This window comes from Acomys minous (genome assembly GCF_964271855.1).
Source record: "Acomys minous genome assembly, chromosome: 5".
Classification (NCBI taxonomy): Eukaryota; Metazoa; Chordata; class Mammalia; order Rodentia; family Muridae; genus Acomys; species Acomys minous.
Window position 1 is genome coordinate 86,960,484 of NC_140494.1, and position 23,000 is coordinate 86,983,483.

General features: G+C 38.5%; 1 protein-coding gene across 1 annotated transcript in view; it reads right to left on the minus strand.

Moving 5' to 3' along the window:
* DPY19L2 (dpy-19 like 2) overlaps positions 1-23,000 on the minus strand; it is a 90,163-nt gene that overhangs the window by 22,054 nt on the left and 45,109 nt on the right. The window contains exons 13-16 of the mRNA XM_084781547.1: positions 21,163-21,243; positions 17,688-17,789; positions 10,041-10,112; positions 7,458-7,504 (exon numbers count right to left, since the gene is read on the minus strand). Of these exons, the coding sequence (XP_084637673.1) occupies positions 7,458-7,504; positions 10,041-10,112; positions 17,688-17,789; positions 21,163-21,243 (302 nt within the window). The remainder of the gene's footprint in view (positions 1-7,457; positions 7,505-10,040; positions 10,113-17,687; positions 17,790-21,162; positions 21,244-23,000) is intronic.

The window sequence follows — 23,000 nt, forward strand, 5'->3', positions numbered from 1 at the left end:
GTCTCAACAGACATTAAAAAAAAAAAAGCTGAAATAACTCCCCACAAGACCTCCCAGATTAACATGGACAACAGCAGAAACAAAAGAAAGCTAACAAAATCATGGAAACTTAACCACTAGTGAGTGAAAAAATGGGCCAAGACAAAAATTAAGAAATTAAAAACACTCTAGTATTGAATGAAAATAAAAACACAAGATACCTAAACTTATGGGACACGTTGAGGACGGTTCTAAAACATAAGTTCATAGCAGTAAGTGCCTACATAAAATATTTAGTGAGAGCTCATATTACTTACATAATAGCACACCTGAAAGCTCTCGAATAAAAAGAAGTAATAATCAAAAGAAATGGACTTCAAAACACAATGAAACCTAAGGCTGCATGTAGGAACCAGGCCCGACTGGGCTGCCTGCTTGTCTTGCTGTTTCATGTCCTGTTTCTAGCAGCTTCCGTGTCTGTGTTTATGTTGGTCAGCTGGTCATGTTTACTGCTCTGAGAACGCATCCCACCCCTCCTTGGGACTTTTCCTCCTGTGTGCAATTACTTCTTGAGGGATTTCACCTGCCAGTGGCATTCCTGTTTTGCTGCCTATAAAAAGGCTCTTTGAACACTGAGTAAAAACTGTTGAGGCTGCTGCTGCTCTCTTAGCATGAAGGACCTGCTGTGTTATTGTGTGTATATGTGTGTGTGAGTTAAATCCGCAGCCCCTTGCCCTTGACTCTGTACCTCGGTGGCACCAGATAGAAACAAAAACAAAAAACAAAACAAAGCAAAGCAAAACAAAACAAAAAACAAAGAAACAATGAAACAAATAGTAGTTGGTTCTTTGAGAAGGACCAATAAGATTAACAAACCCTTAGCCTAATTAACTAAAAGAAAGGGAAAGATGATCCAAGTTAACAAAATTAGAGAATCATAAGGACATATTTAAAAAACCTATCCTGTACCACATTGTAAAATCTAAAAGAAATGAATAATTTTCTTGATATATATACCAACGATCAAAGTTAAATTAAGATCAGATAAGCAAATTAAACAGACTCCTAATAAAAGTCTACAAACAAGCAAGCAAACAAACAACTTCAGGCCAGATGGCTTTAGATACTACACTTTCAAAGAGAAATGAATGCAATATTCCTCAATTCACTCCACAAAATCAAAACAGAAGTAATATTTCCCAGTCCATTTTATGAAGTCACATTTACCCTGATAGCTAAATTTCATAAAGACTGAACAAAGAAAAAGAATTACAGATCAGTTTTTATTATGAATATGGATGTAAAAAAAACTCAATAAAATACTTGGGAACTGAACCTAAGAATACATCAAAGAGTCCATCTACCACGATCACAGTAGGCTTCATCCCAGATATGCCAAGATGTTTCAGTGCATATAAACTGATAAATGTAATCCACCATATAAACAGAATGAAAGACACAAACCACATGATTCTCTCATTAGATGTAGAAAAGGCCTTTGGGAAACACCTCTTCATGATAAAAGTCTCAGAGAGATCAGTCATGCAAGGTACATTTTTTCAACATAACAAATGTGATTTATAGCAAACCCACATCTAACATCAACCTCAATGGGGGCAAACTTAAAGCATTTTCATTAAAATCAGGAGTAAGACAAGGCTGTCCACTCTCTTCACATTTATTCTACATAATACTGAAGTCTTAGCCAGATCAATAAGACAACTGAAGGAGAACAAGAGGATAAAAATATGAAAGGAAGAAGTCAAAATATCTTCATTTGCAGATGATATGACAGTATACATAGATGAACTAAAAATTCTACCAGGAAAATCATACATCTACTAAACAAGATAGAAGGAGGCAAAATTAACACACAAAAATCAGTAGTCTTCCTATATACAAATGACAAACAGACTGAGAAAGAACTAAGCTAAATAGCATCCTTCACAATGCCCTAAAAATATCTTGGAGTAACTCTAGTCAAGGAAGTGCGAGGTTTGTATGATAAGAACTTTAAGATATTGAAGAAAGAAACTGAAGATATCAGAAGGTGGAAATACCCCCCATGCTCATGGATCAGTAGAATCAGTATATTAAAAATGGCCATCATATGAAAAGCAATCTATAGAGTCACGGAAATTCTCATTAAAGTTCCAACAATATTCTTCATAGAACTTGAAAGAATAATGTAAACTTTGTATGAGAACACAAAAAGCCCAGGATAGCTAAAACAATTCTGAACAATAAAAGAACTGCTGAAGGTATCGCCATTTCCTATTGCAAGTTGTACTACAAAGCTATAGTAATTTATACATAGTATGGTATCAGCATAAAAAGCAGACATGTTGGTCAATAAACTTAAATTAAATACCTAGAAATAAATCTACACACTAATAGGCACCTAATTTTTAAAAATAAATAAACCAGAAATACACGCTTGAAAAAAGAAAGCATCTTTAACAAATAGTGTTGGTCAAATTATGTGCCTGCCTATAGAAGAATGAAAATAAATCTGTATCTATCACCCTGCACAAAACGAAACAACTCCAAAAGGATCGAAGACCTCAACATAAAACACTGAACCTGACAGAAGAGAAAATGGGGAATAGTCTTGAACTCACTGGCACAGAAGAAGACTTTCTGAACAAAACACCAATAGCACAGGTGCCGTGATCACGAAACTGAAAGTTTCTGCATGGTAAAGGGCACCATAATTTAGACAAAGAAGCAGGATATAGGATGGGAAGAGATTTTTTTCAAACTATACATCTGATAGAGGGCTAATCTCCAAAATACATAACGAATGAAAACAAAACTGGACATTGTGAAAACAAATAAGCCAAGTACAAATGAGGTACAGATCTAAGCAGATGAATCTCAAAAGATAAAACAGAAAGGCTGAGATTCACTTAAAGAATAATTCCATCATCATTAATCACCAGGGGAATGCAAATCAAACTATAAAATTTCATCTTACTCAAGTCAGAATCCCCAAGATCAATAAACCAATGACAGCTTGTGCTGGGAGGATATAAAGAAAGGGAAAACTCATCCATTGCTGGTGGAAATCAGTGTCATGGCTCCTCAGAAAATGGGAATTGATCCATCTCAAGATCCAAAAATACTATTCTTAGGCATCTGCCCTAAGGAGTCTACTATAGAGGCACTTGTTCAGCTGTGTTTATTGCTACTCTATTTATAATAGCCTGAAATTGGAAACAGCCTACATATGGGTCAATGAAGGAATGTATGAATGCATAAGAATAATGAATGAAGAGCAATAAAATATTTCTCCACTGTTAAAAAATGCAATCATTAAATTTGAAGGTAAGTGGATAGAACTAGAAAAAAAATCATCCCTCGTGAGGTAAGTCAGACCCCAAAAGATACATATGGTATACATGTGTATGTTAACTGCTAAGCCTTCAGCAAGCTGGCTGCAATCCACAGAACCACAGAGGTTAGGTGTAGAGGAACAGATGGACCAGGATGTCTCCCTCGGAAGGGGAAATACAATAGGTAGCAATGGCTGGACAGGAGAAGGAGGGACTAGAACGAGAGGACTAGGCAGAGAGGAGAGGGGAAGGAAGGCAACGGAGGGAACGTAGCAGAAACGTTCTGAAATACATACATATATGAAGCAAATGCCCATGGAATCACAAAATAAGGAAGACAAAGCCATCTAGACCTGGCTAGATATTTTTCATCACCAAATGAAACTTCCAGTACCAGGAATGGGTTACAGCCAATTGGGTTGTTGGCCAAGGTCCATTGAGAATCCCAAACAACTCTATCATATGTTCTCCACAAACTGATAGCAAGGCCTTATTGCTGAAGACAACACCTACACAACTCACTGAATGTGGAGAAGTCAAGCTGGTGTCTACGTAGAACCTTCACCCCCTACTGACTAGTGTTCATGGTACTGGAAGGTACTCTTCACGCTACCAAGGGAAAAATGTAAGTACCAGCCCAGCCACACACACTATCATCGACGATGCTGACCTGCCTGAAAGGTTGTGCTGGTACAATAGTGGCACAAAGCTGGTAGGAATAACCTACTAGTATCTGATTGAATCTAAGGCCTACTCGACGAGACAGAACCCATTTCTAACACTGAATGGGGGGCTAAGAACCTGAGATTACATAGCCCAGGGACCTAGTGTAAAACCAAGTACTAAATATAGTAGATAAAAAATGATTCCCTAATGACACCCTGAAATACTCATAGATCAGTGCCTTCCTCAGCTACCATCAAAGCAGCAGTAGAGATGAACAAACAACTCACAAGTGAACAATGTGCAAAGAGTGAGAGACTTTGGAACTCTCAGTACTAAATGGGATGTCTTCACCAAACTCCTCCACTCAGGGCTCAGAAATCCACCAACAGAAGAGGCAGAAAGACTCTAAGACACTATTAATGCTATTCTGCTATGCTTGCAGATACGAACCCAGCAGAGTTGTCCTCCAAGGGGTTCCACCCAGCAGTGCTTTGAAACAGATTCTGAGACTCTCAGCCAAACATTGGGCAGTGAGTAGGAAGGAGTCTTGTGAAAAAGTCATGGGAAGCAAAAAAGGACCTGGAGGAGACAGGAGCTCCACAAGAAGACCAACAGAGCCAGCTAACCAGGACCCAGAGGCCTGCATTTTGATCACTTCTGCCTGGTGGGACTACCTTGTCAGGTCAGAGGGGAGAGAACATGCTCAGTCCTGAAACGACTTGAAGAGCTATGGTGGATTGGAAGTGGGGCTCCGCTTTTCTAAGGAATAGGGGAAGGAGATGGGGAGAGTGAGGGAGGGTGGGACAGGGAGGTGAGGAGGGATGGGGCTATCACCAGGATACAGAAGAAATAAATAAATAAATAAATAAATTTTAAAAAGTAAGAGCCAGAGGAGATGAAAAACACCAAGATTCAGGGTTTTCTAAACGTAGCATGACTGACGCCCACATGAACTCTCGGAGACTGTGATCATGCCCAGGGCCTGCACAGTTGGGGCCCTGGAGCGGAAAGAATTGGACACAGACCCCCATCTCTAACCCAGAAGCTATCTCCACTTGATTTCCACTCGCAAATGAAAATTCAGTCCTCTCCAATGGCGCCTCACTGGTATGGACACCACTCCTGAGGACAACAAGCCCCCATGGCCAGAAGCAGATGAACAACACAAGATCGATGGCATCCCTGGAGGTTCTTTGTCTCATAATGTTTTGTCAGGACACTTTTCTTTAAATTACACTTATTTGTATATTATTATGCTTCCAAGTTTGTGTTTTTATGGGATTCTTGTGTCTCTTCATCTATATGTGTTTCTTGTGCTGTTCCTTTGGCTTTTATTTTTTTCCTGTTTGTTTTGTCCTTTTCTGGTTTGTTTGTTTTTGTCTTATTTTATTATTATCCTTTAGCTAGCCGTTTGCTTTCTAAGGAGAGGTGTGGATTTCTAAGAAAGGGTGTGGGATTGGATGAGGTGCAATGGGGAGGATCGCAAAGGAGTTGGGGGAGGAGAAACTAATTAGAATACATTGTTATGAAAACAGTCATTCATGCTGTGTGAAAAACTTAAAGACAGCTAGCACATGAAAGTCGATGACTGTGTTTGTTTCACGGGATGGCCATGAGCCGACGAGAGCAAGCGATAGAAGGTCATGTCCTAAAACTGATTTGTGGGGGTGGGGGGTTCACCTTGATAAGGAGTAGAGTTGTGATGATTAATTCAGATTGCCAACTTAACAGTATTTAAAATCACCATGGAAACAAACAAATCTTTGGAATGTCTATGGGCGATTAGGAGGAGGAGAACCCCCTCCTAAAGTGGAGAGCGCTGTTACACGGCCTGGAGCCCTCGACTAATGAAAGGGACAAAGCAAGAAGTGCACAAGCATCATCTCTGCTTTCTGATTGTACAAGCGATGTTCCAGCCACTGCCTGCTCCTGTGGCCACAGGGGACTGTGTCCCTGAAAAATTAAGACAAAATAAACCCTTTCTTCCTCATGGTATTTTTGTCAAGAGTATTTTGTCACAGCAACGAGACAAGTAACTAATACAATGATCTCTGTGCAGAACAGAAAAATGCCTGAGAAACATTTCTTTTTGGTATACATAATAGTTCTTACCAACAAATGAACATAGAAAACCGGAAAGTTTTGTATAGTTGTCACTATATAGAAATTTCAAAATTCACATGTAAATTATGAACTCGTTCCTTGCCTCAAACTATATGGCTTGAATACTACATAAAAGTTTATTGTCTAAGAAGAGACAAATCCGTAAGAAGAAAGACAATAAACAGACTTTGGAAAAGACATAAAATTCACTTTTAGCTACTTAATCAGTAAGAAAGACTTCCGTATTCTGAATTATTTTTCACTCATTTGTCCCCCAGAGCCTTTCTTTTTCCACATTTCATAACTTTGCAAGTATCTGAGAAGAGTTTTCCCATCTCTGTTAGTTATATTTCATGCAGCGAAGTTTTCCACATCCTTTCATCCTTCTTATGAAAGAAATGATCGAGGACACTTGCTTAGGATGTCAAGACACACCTCCCCGGCCTCCAGCCGACCCAAACAGAATAGAGAGCACCCACTGGCACCTTGTTTGGGAAATGATTTCAACAACACACTCAACATCTTCTGCTAGCTTCCCTGGCAATCATACAACGTGCTAATAAAAGTGCAAGTGCAGAGAATACAGGGCTTGAGAAGGCACTCGGCACTATTGGCACAGTTTTTCCGTAAATAGAAACTGTCCAAAACATAAAAGAAATTACATAAAATTAAATTATACAACTACTAATATAAAATGTAGTCTGAAATGGCATTTCTTCAGAAGGCAGTTTTTCTCAACTATTATTTCCTAAGGCTCTTGGCAGTTTATGTGTGACATGAATTAGTTTGTGCCTTGATTCTAGCAATTTTATTGAAACTCTAAATATGTGATATAACAAATATTTTTAAAAGCAGATTTGGTAAAAAAAAATAATACATATTTATAAATATAATTATCTCTTATCTCTTTTCTGAAAGTTAAAAATAGGATGGCTCAAATACAACAGAGCTTAAAACTCTATGATATATAAAAACCAACTCAGTTTAAAGTTTGAGCTATATCTCTAAATATAAATATCTCTAAAGTAACTTTGAATATACATAAAATAAATTCATAAGAGTAACATTTTCAACAGAAAATTTCTAAATTTTGTTCTTATCTCTTTTACTGATCCTAATGCTGAAGTAAATGAAGTCATTGAAAATTTATAATTTTTTTTTTCTGAGACAGGGTTTCTTTGTGTATCCTCGGATGTCCTGGGCTTGCTTTGTAGTCCAGGATGGTCTTGAAGTCACAGAGATCTGCCTGCCTCAGCTTCCCGAGTGCTGGGATTAAAGGCGTGTGCCACCACGCCTGGCTGATAATTTATAATATTTTAATACTATTTAATAGCGAACATGGTATGAATTTAAAAACAACTGTGAAATACTTACCTTACATAAGTGTTTGTACATAAGACACATATGATATCACGAACAATCTGTGAACAAAATCAATCCGTGAGACTTCTCTGTGACATGCTGCGTCATATGGAGACCCTGGGCCTCCGATACCATACAGAAGGTTCTTTTCCTTCTCTTTGCTTGTGCATTCGCTTTTGATTCTTTATATTGAAATGTCTCCCTGGCCTAGGTTGGACTGCAACTGGTGGTACTTATGCCTCTGCCCCATATCCTGTGATCACAGGTCTGTACCATCAAAATAAACTTATTTACTATTAAATTTAAATCTCTGTAGTAGTTCAAGTCCAGCTTTAAATTGTAAATTCAAGATGGTAACTTCCTGGTGTAGTCAGCAGAGTAAATCTAACATTTATTTCTGTTCTAAAGTTCTTAGCTTCTATAGTGTGAAAATCTGCTTCCTTGTGCTGGCACTGCATATTTTTGCTAGACAGGGGTGCGGCGGGCAAACAATCTAGCGGGGAGGCTCTTCAGAAGCTCTTTAGACAGCTTTAGCCTCTGAATCACTCTCCTCCTCTTGTTCTCCCTCTTCTCCTCTCTTCCCTACTCACCTACATTCCTGTTTTACTCAAAACGCTAGATAATTACTAAGCAAGTTATTGGTATATCTGCCGTCTTGACTACTCTTCAATCCAAGGTAGCTGCTCTAGGAAGATTATCAGCTCTCACAAGAATGTACCAGATGATGGAGAAAGAGGGAAAAAAGGAAAAGTGGAAAGGATATGTGTAAGTAAATCTGGGCTGTGAAGGCTTTACCACACAAACCAAAATAATCAATGAGTACTTAAAAATGCAAACTTCATAGAATAATAGTTTATAACCGAGATAAACATGTAAATATGTAATTTAATAGCTAATTGGGGCTTTAATTAAAATGAAATGAAAGTATAGACATTTTAATTGCACATATTAATTCAAGGCATATGTGCTTCATAGAGAAATATCTCAAACTCAAGGAAACTATAAATATGATAGTAATGTAAAATTTATAAGTAGTATAAATGAAATTATACCCACATACTCAAATAGACAATTTGAGGATATCAATAAAATATCAGTTTGTAGGAATATAACATTTTTACTGATATTTTAATTTTCATGCTTTCTCAGTAGAGTTATATTGCACATGCCATCCTTATTCTATGGGGTTATTTTATATGTGAAAATCTAAAAAAAACATCAGCTTATATCTACAAAGTAAAAATAAGTCATACAGGGCCAGGATAGACTAAGAGTTGACAAGGAAGCCAGAAGGAGTAGAGCTTTAGTGGCTGCGTGTGCGTGTGTGTGGGTGCATGTGTGTGTGTGTGTGTGTGTGTGTGTGTGTGTGTACAGACCTGTGTTTAAGTACACATTTAACGAGTTCAGTTTAGGATGTGCAGTGTTTGAATGCTAAAATTTTTTTTATGGGTGTCTATATTTAATTTTAAAACCCAGTAGATGTGGTTATCCTTTGCTACACTGACAGCTCGCCATTTCACAGTTACTCATGCCTTACCCCCAGGCTTACACTGAGCCTGGAAAGAATGCTCTTGCTTTATTGTGATGGAGCATAAACAGGCACTGTAAAATGTGTCAGCTATGGGCTTGGGTGGATCACGGCACAGGAGAATAAGGCCTTGTTTCATCTAACCTATTCCTCCTCCTCTCTTCCTTCCCGACTGCCCAGTGGGAGAAGCCAGGTGAGGTGTAAGGAAGGGAGGTGCAGGCCTGGAGGCCAGTGCCTTCTTCACTCACGGACGACTCATGCTGTGTGCTGAAACATGGGGACAAGAAATGGGAAAGACTTTAACTTTCAACATAGAAAACTCTTCGACTGGACCACAACTGAACCTGTGGGTGAGGTATCATGCTATAGCCATTTGCTGAGCAGTATAAAATAAGCATATATGTTGACTTAAGCCACTGCTAGCAATATAAATAAAGATGGCTCAAAACTGCTAAAAGGAACCTTGAGAATTTATGTCATTAAATTCTTAAACCATGAAAATATGCTAGTGAAATTTTAAAGATTGTTTCTATTAACACAATATGGTCTTCGGTTATAAAAATAGTATATGTGCAGAAAGACTGGTTTTGTTTTGTTTCGTTTGTTTTATTGTTTTATGTTTTTAAGTGGTTGTGTAAATTTCTCCTGTGCATAACAACTCAAAATAGATGAAGACATCTTTGACTCTTTTACACCTGTCATTCGTTCTACTTTTCATTCATGACACGTGCCATTGTTTTTATTCTTCAACTACTTGTGCAGTGTTTCACATCCCACTCCCAGGACTTTCCAAAAGTTGTCATGATTTGCTTGTCTGTCATACCCCCAAGTCAATGTAATTCTTCATATACAGTCAGTGATTGGTAAAATTCACCTTCGAAAGAATGGAATATCTCTAATAATGTGACTGTAAAGTACAATACCATATAAAGGCATGAATACAATTATTTGTATAGGTTAAAAAAAACCAATTTATCCCAAAAAGAAGAAAGGAATTTGAACAACAAGCATAAATCTATTACAGATCTTATCTAGAACTCATGGAAAAATCATAAATCTTTACATACCTTTTTAAAGATAAAATAAGTAATCACTAAAACAAGTGGAAGCAATAACGTTCTTGTGTATCTCAGTGGAGTCTGAAATATAGCAAATGATTCAAAATGATTAATTATGAAATTTTACATTGAAGCAATAAAATATCTGTCAAACTGAATGTCACAATGATATTTGTTAAAGATCAAATCCCATTGTCTTTAGAAAAATATATGTTTATCAATTTCCATAGTCTACTGCAAGAATGACATTATTAAAGTGGTTATAAAGAATATCCAATGAAGACAGCTGTCCCTAAGACTCGGTTAAGGGGTCAGGTTTTAGAAATAAGAGGCTCTACTCCAATGGCAGGGAGAAAGATTAGAAATATAGAAAGATAATCTGAGAAGTGTGAAGAACAAGATTGTCAATGTATATGGTGGTTTAAATAAGTATGTGCCACCATGGGCTCATATAATTGAACGTTTAGTCAACAGTGACTTTAAATTTAAACAAATTTTAAATTTAAATGTAAAAGAATTAGGAGGAATAGGTTTGTTGGAGAAAGTGTGTCACTAGGGTGTGCTTTGAGATTTCAGGAGCTCAAACTAGGCCCAGTCTCTCTCTTTCTCTCTCCCTTTCCCTTTCTCTCTCCCTCTCCATTTCTCTCTCCCTCCCTCTGTTCTCCCTCACTGTCTCTCTCTCTCCCTTTCCCTCTCTCTCCCTCTCTCCCCCCTCACTGTCTCTCTCTCTTCCTTTTGCCTGCATATTAAGATATGAAATTCTCAGCTGCCTCTCCAATACCATGATTGCCTACATGACAGCACACTTCCCACCATGATAATACTGGACTAAATCTGTGGAACTTTAAGTTAGCCCCAGTGAAATGTTGTCTTATATAAGAGTTGCTATGGTCATGGTGTCTTTTCACAGAAATGGAATACTGACTAAGACAATGTACCAAAATCAACTCCACCCCAACCTGTTAGGGAGAGAGAAAGAAAAAGTGCCATCCAAAATGAAAGCCTGCTGCCTGCCAGATTTATTGCCCCACACTCTAGATGTGTTTCCCAAAGATACATTCCACCACCTACCCATCTCTACCCCACCCTACCACACAGCCTGCCTTCAGGGCCTGTCCCCTGCCCCCAATTATGGTAGATTCATGTTGGTCAGGTGCAGGCAACACCAATCGGAAGAACAGGTGAGTGACCTGCCTGCCAGCTGAACTGCCCTGTTCCCTAAACTCAGTTCTCAAAGACACATTTCATTGCCCAACCCCACCTTACCACCCAATCCACTGACTGGCCTCTCCACCAAACTCTGGAAGACTTCAGCTCAGGCGCAGGCCATACCAGTCAGAAGAATGGAGATACCCCAATATACCAAAAGTCACACTAGTCCCCAGAATTCTAACCCCCAACTGGTCCTATTGGATCAGGTGTCATCACAACCACCACAAATCCAGGCCACAAAAACCAGAAGACCAAAGAGGAAACAGAAATCAAAGAACAAAGCACCCATCCAACAAAGGCAAACCCAGAATCAGAGCCTAGACCTATAATCATCCCAAACCCAGATACTTAAACACCAATGTAAGAACACAATCAACATCAGCCAGGGCAATGTGACACCACCAAAGTCCAGCTTTCTGTGACAGCAGGACCTGGCTATCCCAACATAACGGAAGCATAAGTTAAAGACCTTAAAAATCAACTTTATGTAGATGATAGACGACCTTAAAGAAGAAATGAAAAAGACCCTTAAAGAAATCAAGTAAAAGACAAACCAAAAAATAAAAAATGGAGGAAATCAATAAATCTCTTAAAGAATACCCAGAAAGCCAAGAAAAAGCAAAAACAATAGAAAACAAAACACACACACACAAACACACACACACACACACACACACACACACACACACACACACACACCAAAACACCAAAAACAAGTGAAGGAAACTGTTTAAGACCAGAAAACGGTAATAGAAACAGAGACAACAAATAAAACACAAATTGAGGAAATCCTGGAGGTGGAAAATGTAGCTAAGTGAACAGAACTGTAGACACATGCATCCCAACAGAATAGAAGAGATGGAAGACAGAATCTCAGGCATTAAAAATATGATACATCAGTCAAAGAAAAATTTTACTGACTAAAATATTACTGACACAAAACATCCAGGAAATCTAGGACACCATGAAAATCCAAACCTAAGAACAATAGGAACAGAAGAAGGAAAAGAATCCCAGCCCCCAAAACCAACTATGTATTTGACAAAGTCATAGAAGAAAATGTTTCTAACTTAAAGAAGGACATGCCTGAAAAGGCACAAGAGTTTATACAGCTTACAGAACACCAAATAAATTGGACCAGAAAAGAAAATTCCCCCTCCCACCACATAATATATAAAACACTAAACACACAGAACAAAGAAAAAATACTAAAAACTACAAGGTGAAAGGGCCAACAAACACCTAAAAGCTGTCCTATTAGAATTATACCTGACTTCTCAATGGAGACTCTAGAAGCCAGAAAGGTCTAGACAGACATCTTGTAGACTCTAAGAGACGCCACTCTAGACTAATATACTCAGTAAAATGTTCAATCACTATAGATGGAAGAAACAAGATATTTCATGACAAAGTGAAACTTAAACAATATCTATCCACAAGTCCATCTCTATGAAAAGTACTCAAAAAACCAAACCAAACCAAATCAAAACAACAACCACAAAATACCTCTAATTCAAGGAGGATAATTACATCCACGAAAAGAGGAAATAAATCTAACCCTAACAAAACCCAAAGAGGGAACACACACACAGACACCACTACCACCAACACAAACACCACCAGCAGCAACAAAATAATAGGAATTAACAATCACTGGTGGCCAGGCAGTAGTGGCATACACCTTTAATCCCAGCACTTGGGAGGTAGAGACATAGGTAGGCAAATCTCTGAGTTCGAGGCTACCCTGGTTTACAGAATGAGTTCCAGGACAGCCAGAGATACATAGAGAAACCGTGTTTTGAAAAAAAACAAAAAAATCAATGATCATTGGTCATTAATATCTATCAATGGACTTACTTCTCCAATAAAAAGACACAGACTAACAGGATGGACATGAAAATGTGATCCAATCTTCTCCTGCATACAAGTAAAACATCTCACTATCAAAGATAGCTATTACTTCAGAGTAAAGGGTTGAAAAAGGTTTTCCAAGCAAATGGACTCAAAAAGCAAACTGGTGCAGCTATTCTAATATTTAACAAAATAGGCTTCAAGCCAAATTAATCAAAAGAGATGGGGAAGGACAGTCCATACTCATCAAAAAAAAAAAAAAAAAAAACACCTCTCCCCTAAACACAAGGGCACTCACACTTGTAAAGAAACATCACTAAAGTTCAAATCACATATCAAACCTCACACATTAATAGTGGGAGACATCGACACTCTACTGTCACCAACAGACAGGTCACCCAGACAAACACTACACAGAGAATTAGTGGAACTAGAAGACATTATAAATGAAATGGACTTAAGCAGATATCTACAGAACATTTCACCCAAGCACATGCACACAAATGCCTTCTGCATAGCATCTCATAGAATATTCTCTAAAACTGATGACATACTCAGTCACAAAGCAAGTCTCTACATATACAAGAAAATTGAAATAACTGCCTATCTCCTATCAGACTACCACAGATTAAAGTTGGATATCAACAACAAAAGAAAGCCTATAAACTCATGGAAACTGAACTCTCTACTAAAATGTTCTGGATTAAGGCAGAAATAAATTAAAAACTTCCTAGAATTCAATGAAAATGAAGGTACAACATACCCAAATGTATGAGGCACAATGAAAGCAGTGCTAAAAGAAAAGTTCATAGCACTAACTGCTTTCATAATGAAATTGGAGAGATCTCATACTAGCAACTTAACAGCATACCTGAAAGTTCTAGAACATAAAGAAGCAGAAACACACAAGAGGAGTAAACTGCAGGTAATAATCAAACTTTGGGCTGAAATCAATAAAAATAGAATCAAAGAGAACAATATAAAGAATCAACGAACAAAGAGTTGGTTCTTTGATAAAATCAACAAGATTGACAAATCATTATCCAAACTAAATAAAAGACACACAGGTAATATCCAAAATCAGTAACAAAAAGGGCACATAACATCAGAAACCAAGGAAATCCAAAGAAACTTTAGTTCACATTTCAAAAACCTGTACTCCACAAAATTGGTAAATCGAAAAGAAATGGACAATTTTCTCGATAGATACCACCTACCAAAGTTAGATCAAGATCAGATAAACAGTTTAAATAGACCTATAACCTTCAAGGAAATAGAAGCAATCATTAACGTCTCCCAACCAGGCCTCTCTTTTTTTAAAAAGAGAAACAGGAGGGGTAGAGAGGTGTCAGGGGAGGAGGCAGGGGAAGGACTAAAAGGAGAGGAAGGAGAGGAAAACTGTGGTTAGGATGTATAACTAATTAATTATTTTTTAAAATGTATCCCCACTAAACAAAGCTCTGGGCTAGATAGTTTTAGTGCAGAATTGTATCAGACGTTCAAAGAAGAACTAATACCAACACTCCTTAAATTATTCCATAAAATAGAAACAGAAGGAACATTACTAAATTCATTTTATGAGGCCATAGTCACTCTGATACCAAAAACACAGAAAGATTAAAAAAGAAAGGGAACTTCAGACCAATTTCTGTCATGAGCATTGATGCAAAAATACTCAATAAACGTTTGCAAACTGAATCCAGAAACACATCAAATACATCATCCACCATGATCAAGTAGGCTTTATCCCAGGAATGCAAGGATGGTTCAACTTACAAAAATTGTGAATCTACCATATAAACAAAGTGGACTGATGGAGGTAAAAGAAATTTTTAAATCAACTCTCCTGATGATATGGAATGGAAACTAAACTAAATAAATTAATTTGCTATCACTGAAAAAAAAAAAAACTCCAGAGTCCATATCATACCTATCAAATGGCCAAGATCAAAGCAAGCGACAGCACATGCAGGCAAGGATGTGGAGCAAGGGGGACACTCTGTAACTGCTGGTGGGAGTGCAAACTTGTACAGCCACTTTGCAAGTCAATATGGTGGTTTCTCAGAAAATTGGAAATCACTCTACTTCAAGACCCAGCTATACCACTCCTGGGCATATACCCAAAGAATATACTATCACGAGGACACTTGTTCAGATATGTTCCTAGCAGACTTATTCATAATAGCCAGAAACTGGAAACAAGATGCCTCTTAACTAAGGACCGAATAAAGAAACTATAGTATATTTATACAATGGAATATTACTCAGCTGTTAAAAAACAATAACATAAAATTTGCTGGCACCAACCCACCAACAAAGCCTTCGAACTACAGTTTGTCCTGCCTGCAGGGTGTTCTGGTGCAGGAGCATAGGCGAATCACCAGAGAAACCAGAGAGGCTCCATCCAGCAACAGATAGGAGCTGATGCAGAATACCACAGCCAAACATTAGAGAGTCCAGCAGGAGAAGGGGAGAAAATATCAGAGAAACCAGGGGTATCAGGGACACACCATGAGAAAAACGCCACAGAAAAAAATCTGATGAGGGCTCATGGAAACTTACAGAGATCGGGGAACCTATAAGGGTCTGACCTAGGCCCTATGCATATATGATACGGCTTGAGTAAGCTTGGTGTTCTTATAGGAGTCCTAATGGTAGGGGTGGGGGCTGTCCCTGACCCTTTGCCTTTTCACCTATTGGGTTGCTTTGTCCAACCTGATGTCCTGGCTTGTGCCTTGTCTTATTGTAGCTTGTTATGCTGCGGGTGGTTGATGCCCCTAGGAAGCCTGCTCTTTTCTGAGGGATGGTAGAAGTCGGGTGGATCTAGAGGACAGTGGAAGTGGTGAGGAGAGATTGTGTAAGGGGATAAAGGGGAACTTGGGTTGGGAGGTAATATACGAGAGAAGAATAAAGGGGAGAGGGGGAAGTGAGGGAGGGAAGGAAAGAAAAAGGAACGTCAGTTGGCTCTAGACTGATGAACCCACATTTCATACAAGCCTCAGCCTTCACATGATCCAAATGTTAGACCCAAAGCTTTGAAATTGCTAGAGGAAAACTGCAGATAAACACTTCAATATATAGGCACAGGCAAGAACTCTATTAAAAGGATTCAAGTTGCAAAGAATGAAGTGGGAAATGATTTTTCTCATGAATAAAGGTGTATGTGTTTATTTGTACAACAAGAAACGGGGCTATAATAGGGGAGAAACATTTTGTTGGGGGAAGGGTAGGATTAACGGAATACCTGTGGCATGAAAGTAGAGGAGCTTAGAATTTTCCAGAGGAAGGGGCCAGTAACAGTGGGCCAGTGACCATGGAGCAGTGTGTGTTTCGGCGGGGGGGGGGGGGGCGATAAGAAATATATTAGAACCTATATCTATAACAATTAAAATAATTAAACCAACAGTTGTCTTTATCTTAATTTAAATATTAACTAAAAAAAACTAATCCATGAAAAATTAGGCATTAAAAACTATAAACCTAGATTCAGCTATGTCTACACTTTCCTGTCTCCTAGGTGATGCTTTTCTGTACATGAATAACACTAGGTTTTATAGGTGTGTTTGTGAGTCCAGGTCCTGCAGTCGCATTTTCTGTACTGAAAAGTTCTATTATTTTCATTACTGTTACTTGAGCCGAGAGGGAAGTTCAGCAAAGTAACTGCAGGAAGCAGAGAGGGTACAGAAGTGTCATGAGGCAGACCATCCTCTGGACCGATTCTGAACTTATGTGCCATGTTTCTAGCTATATTAACCTATCTTACACATAAACAACAAGTCTTTTTTCCTCTCTTAAGTCCTACTATGAACTGCCTAGTGGATAATTTGTTGTCAACAGCAGTTTCGGAGTTTATAATGAAGAGGAAATAACAACATTTCATTGTTATGCTAATTTAGAATTCATAGGTATTAGGCAAAAACAATCCGCAGACAACATTTTCGTAGTCTAAGAAGAAAAATTAAGCCTCATGTTGAGGAAGAACACTGTATTTGGGTCCAAGAAGCCTTCAGAGCCAATGTGTCTAGTTGTTTTCAAGTGTAAATATAAATTATGTTACATGGTTACTGTCCTCTTATTCATGATCCCACAGCAAGGCAATAGTTTAAAGCAGATTAGCTTGAGCCTTTTCAAATGGCCATTCTATAGCTTAAAACAGGTTATACTGGTTCACTAAAATTTACTAGTAGTTTGCCTTTCTAGGCAATAACTCGTTACAAGTTTTTGTGATATTTACGGTAATAAGGCAATAAGAGTGAGTTTTTGTTTGTTTGTTTGTTTGTTTGTTTGTTTTTGAATTTCATTTTCCTAACTGCCCTCTCAGGGGCAGAGATTACTCAGAGCAATTTGTATATAATAGCAGTGATTACTTCAATCAAACACTTTACTTCAGCTAACTTACTTAACTATTATCTATAGTTTTTTTAGATGCAGGTATCTAAAATTTTATAGGTAAAATTGGTGATAAATGCCATACAGTAAGTCGAGTGTTTCCAAGTACAAATTTTGCTTTTTATCCCAAGCTAAGTGGAAACCTAGCACCCAGCACAGTCGCTGCGTGTGAGGAGAGAGTGGGAAGAAGTGAGACGTCCATACCGCTTGTTCCATGAAGTCAAACTCAGGAGCACAGGTGTATATTAAGGTGTCAAAATCTGTGTACCTTAAGATTCTGGCTGCTATAAGGTCGCTCAGGCGAATCTGGAAGAAAATAAAGCAAGGTGAATGAAAATTACACAAATGACATAGCCAACAATAGGTAGATGACGTTGCCCACGTGTAGCAAAGTCTACACAGAGTAGGTGACTGCCTCGTGCACAGATTGGCCTCAGAATCAAACAGCAAATGCAGAGCTGAGTGTATTAAGGGATGACTTATCTACGGGTACTGAAAATAAGCACAACTGTCGAGATCACTGGTTAGTTTTTATCTACTTGACATTAACTAGAGTCTTTTGGAAAGAAAGAACCACACCCAGGGAATTGCCTCAATGAGAGAGTCCTGTGGTCGTGTCTAGAGCACATTTTTTAAATCAATTATAGATATGGAAGAGTCCAGCCTCCCGTGGGTAGAGCAAACACCAGGAAATAGGGCTGTATAAAAAGGCAAGATGAGCAAGTCACGGGTCACAAACCAGTATGGAGTGTTCCTCCTTGGTCTCCACTTCAGCTCCTTCCTCCAGTTTCCCTAGTGAGCTTCTGCCCCCATTTTCCTCAGTGATGGACTGTGACATAGAACTGTAAACTACACTAATTCGTTCCTCTTTCAGGTTGCTGTGGGTAAAGTTTTATAACAGCAACGGATAGTGGCATGGGCATCATTGGAATAAACAACCACTTTCTAGTTCAATTTAAGACCCACTCCACTGGATGCAACCCGTACCTGCCACTTCACAAGATGCAATCCATACCTGACGCCATTATCAGGCCAAGGACCTATGGCTAGACAAGGCCTAAGGTTGATCCTACTAGGCCAAATGGACCTAGTATTAGACCATCTCTGTATGGATGTTGGTTGTAACCATAGATCAACACACCTCTCAACCCTCAACTGAGCTTTTTCTATTAGACACAGTGACTAACACCGAGACCCACAGTGGGCCACAGAATGCTCAACCCTCTAACGGTCCAGGGCCCATTGTGGAAGGTGAGGGAAAGTGTGATGGCCAGAAGCAGTTGGCGACTACAAGGGAGCATCAGGACACAGCAGGGAAGCTGCACGTGTGGATGAGCCCCAGTTGTGACAGCATGCGAAAACCGTGTGCAAGCCCAAGTCAGATGAAAGGCCAGAGGGCCTAGAGGAGTTGGCCACACAGTGCCACCCCTAGCTGTGGAGTGATTCAAAACTGTTAGCTGCTGGGGAGGGATGGTTTTCTTTATGATGGTAGCCCTTAGAAATTTGACCAAACTCCAGAGGAAGACCACAAAGCCAAGAATAATTGGACAGCATAAACTGGTCTTGAAAGGATTAAAAATAAGGGACAAAAAATTCAGTGGGTAGGGAATGGGAGTGAATCTGGGAAGAACTAGGGTGGAGAGGTGAATGGTCAAAATACATTGTGTGAAACTTGAAATTCTCAAAGAACTAATAAAAAGAGATGATAAGAAATAAAAAGAAGTCAGAAAATAATCAGCAGAGACTCTAAGGTTGAAGGCAGCATTTGCCTGAAATAAGCTACCGTGGAGTTCATGGTATTTTTAATCCTCTAATCTATGGGGGCGGGGGGGGGGGGAAGCACTCTCAGTTCACTTTTCACTACACACGACAAGTCACAACCTTTCTATGTGGTACAGTGTTCACAAGGCCCCAAGCACTGGCTGTGTTTGGTACTTCTTAACAGTTTCAGCATCCGTTCATCCTTTCATCATGAGAACTCCCTCACAGGAGTCATGACTGCACCTACTATTTTGGCTTACTTACTTGACACCATCAAACACACCCAGGTGAGAACCTCTGCTTTCTACCACCGAGGGGATACTTATTTTAACACTGTGAGCTATTTGACATGTGGAACCTTAACTCAAGTTCTCTAAGAAGCACAAACAAATCTTTTTTTTTTTTTTTTTTTACAATTTTGATGGATATCTGTGTTTTCCACTAAACCAGAGTCAACTTATTGACAAATACTGTTTTTTAAACTTAAAATAGTCCTGGTGACTAGTAATAATTTAACAAAATGAGTAAAATTTCACATCTAGTGGACATAACTTAGAGAAAGTCATTTAGGACTATGATCACACCATTAATTAGAGATTTATAAACTGACAATTTATCAAAAAATTTGGACTGTACTTTTATTTTGTCCTATAGTGATGTGTACGTTTCTTTTTAGATTTATAGAGGCTGAGTGAGAATATAACAATATGAGAAATAAAATTACCAATCAGCCAAGTGAATAAGTGGAAAGTCTAAATAAAGTTAAATAAAAAATATGCCTGAATAAATAAAAAGTTAAGGATAATAAAGAAGGGCTGGAGGGATGGCTCAGAGGTTAAGAGTACTAGCTGCTCTCCCAAAGGTCCTGAGTTCAATTCCCAACAACCACATGATGGCTCATAACCATCTATAATGAGATCTGGTGCCCTCTTCTGGCGTGCAGGTGTACATGCAGATCCAACATTGTATACATAATACATACATACATCTTTTTTTTTAAATCTGCAAAAGGATAATAAAGAAAACTGCTGCCATACATCCAAGAAAACAGAAGCAAAAATAACTTGAGGCCATGTTTACTGTATCAGTAAATATAAGGCAGGGTTTTACATGTAGAGATTCTTTTGTGTTGGATTGTACCATTGCATCACCCATTACCCACTCCTGGCCTTTCACAGAGGTCATGCTACAATGAGTTGCCAAAGGTGATGTGATTCTGTACTGCACAGGCTCCCACTGGACAGTATTAGGCAGGGAAATTCTTTTTCTACACTTTCTTCCTTATGTTCACATATGCTTATCTCTGAATAGGAAATGGTAGAAATCAAATGTGCATCCATGCATGATTCCTTAAACTAGTTAGCAAGTTAGGGGTTAGGTCTTGAAAAGGGATTTTCTTTAAATTATTGCTTTAAACAAGTACTAAATTAGAGATAAGGAATCCACTCATATTTTCTAGATGATTAAGAGACAAAAAGCTGTTAATATGTTTTTATACAATAAGAATGGTCTTAAAATACCGAAACATAATTATAGCCTCTAATATTAAATTAGTAAAACTATATTGCAAAAAATCAAAATTTTGTATTTCAAAGGTAATTACACATTGATCTTATGGTTACATCTTCAGCAACGGAAAAATTATAATTAAGCAAATGCTCATCTTTAGTTAAAATATTACAAGTTACTACTAAGGAAATTTTTAGTATCTAAGCCGGCATCCAGTGAGACATTTTCTGAGGGCATTCACTATTCCTTGTTGATCTCAGGGTTTTATGGTCAGCCCTGAAGATTATGTGCTTGGGACCTGGACAAGCAGGAGTCTCTGTACAATGAAGAGATATGAGTATACTGATTCAAGTTCCTATTCCGTTGTGTATTGTTAGAAATTTTCATATTTTAAGCAAAATGCACTTACGTGGTCTGAAACGCCACAGATTTTAGATGTCAGAAATTTCAAAATAATTGTTCCACTCCACCAAGCACACCCTTGGATCAGCTAGAAAATAAATAGAATTTGAGTTTTAAAAGTAGCACATGACTCAGTTAAAATGTCTCATAGTACACACAAGTAGCAGAAGAAGACTAAATTATATGAGAGGCACTAGTGAGCTATGCAGAGTGAATGACAAGAAAATGAAAGCTCTGTCACACTTCTGTTGATCAGTAGAGAATTAAATTTGATGACATGATGACACTGTTATAAAGTACTTAAAAACACCAGGGCAGTACATATCTTAAATCTACTGATAGTTGTAAAAAACAAAAAACAAAATACTTCCTTTTAATCGCTTTGAAGACAAAGATAGTTTTATTCGTAAACATTATTCTCAGCTAGAAGCAAAGGCACAGAGAGCATTGAAGAAAAATGGTTGGAGGGGAGTATAGCTAAATGTGTCTTCTGGACCGGACAGGGACAGGACCACGCCATTCAAAAACTCAGGCAGCCATGGCCACCTGCACATGACCGCAACAAGTCAGGCTAGTCTACATTTTAATATGACTGAGGAAGGAGTTCACAATCCCCAACCCTAGATGAGGAGCTATGGACAGTTAGCAGATGGTTTCTAAGGGAAGGCAAGTCAATTTTCTTTAAAATGTGGTTGCTGGTTCATCAAGCACACTCCAGTGGAAGGGCACACACCCTGGAGTGTTGAGCAGTACCTATTGAACTCCATAGGTTATTAAAAAGGAAAAAAGGAGGACCCGAGGGGTAGGGAAGCGGAGGTGGCTCTGGGAGGACCTAGTGGGGAAAGTGTAGTCAATTCACAAAAATTCAATAAAAACATTTTATCAAAAATTTCCCCTATTCTTGTGGGGATATGAGTCTTTCTTTAAGAAAAAAAAATGCTCATATCTAAAGTTCAGGGCTGGGATCCACAAATAAGAAAGAGCATGTGGTATTTGTGTTTCTGGGATACACACTAAGTATATATTCTACTTCCTTCCATTTACCTGAAAACTATTTCATTCTTCATTACAGCTAGATAGTATTCATTACCTATGTATCAATTGTAGGGTATTTTGGCTTGTTCCATTTTCTAAATAGTCTAAGTAGGACCGCAATGAATGCGGTTGAACAAGTATCTGTGGAGTAGGATGTCAAGTCCTTTGGGCATATGCCACGGTATGGTGGGGCCATGTAGAAGGTATGTTTTTTACCATTTGTTGGATTCTCCACCTTGATTATCCTACTGACTTGACCAGTTTGCAACCATAGCAAATTAGGGTTTTCCTTTCCTACATTCTCACTGGCATCTGCTGTCATGGTTTTCTTGATCTTAGCCATTCTGACTGGGATAAGATGAAATCTCTTCCATAATTTTAAGGATGATGAACACTTTGGGGGATTTTTAAAAGCCTTTTATTTCTTCTTGTGAGAACCCTTTGTTCAGATCCATACACTTTTTTTAAACTTGGGTCCCTTGTTTTCTTAACTCTGTTATTTGAGTAGAATTGAGCTGGAACCAACCCGGGAGCTTTCTCACTGGGAACTACCTCTCATTGTACTGGAAGAAGCCATGCAAGCTGTCAAGAGAGAATATCATTCAATATTCCTACGCAGATATGCTGCTGATGAACCTTAGTGACCCAAACAGCAAGATTCCAAAAGGCGCAATAGTGGCAGTTATATCCTGAAGCAGCCTAGCTTAACAGGGAGGAGTTCATGCTGGGGCTGACTGGAGAGGCAAAGGACTCTAGATGAGCGCTTATTACTTTCTAACTGTATTCTAAGTGCTAAATATTTAGTCCTAA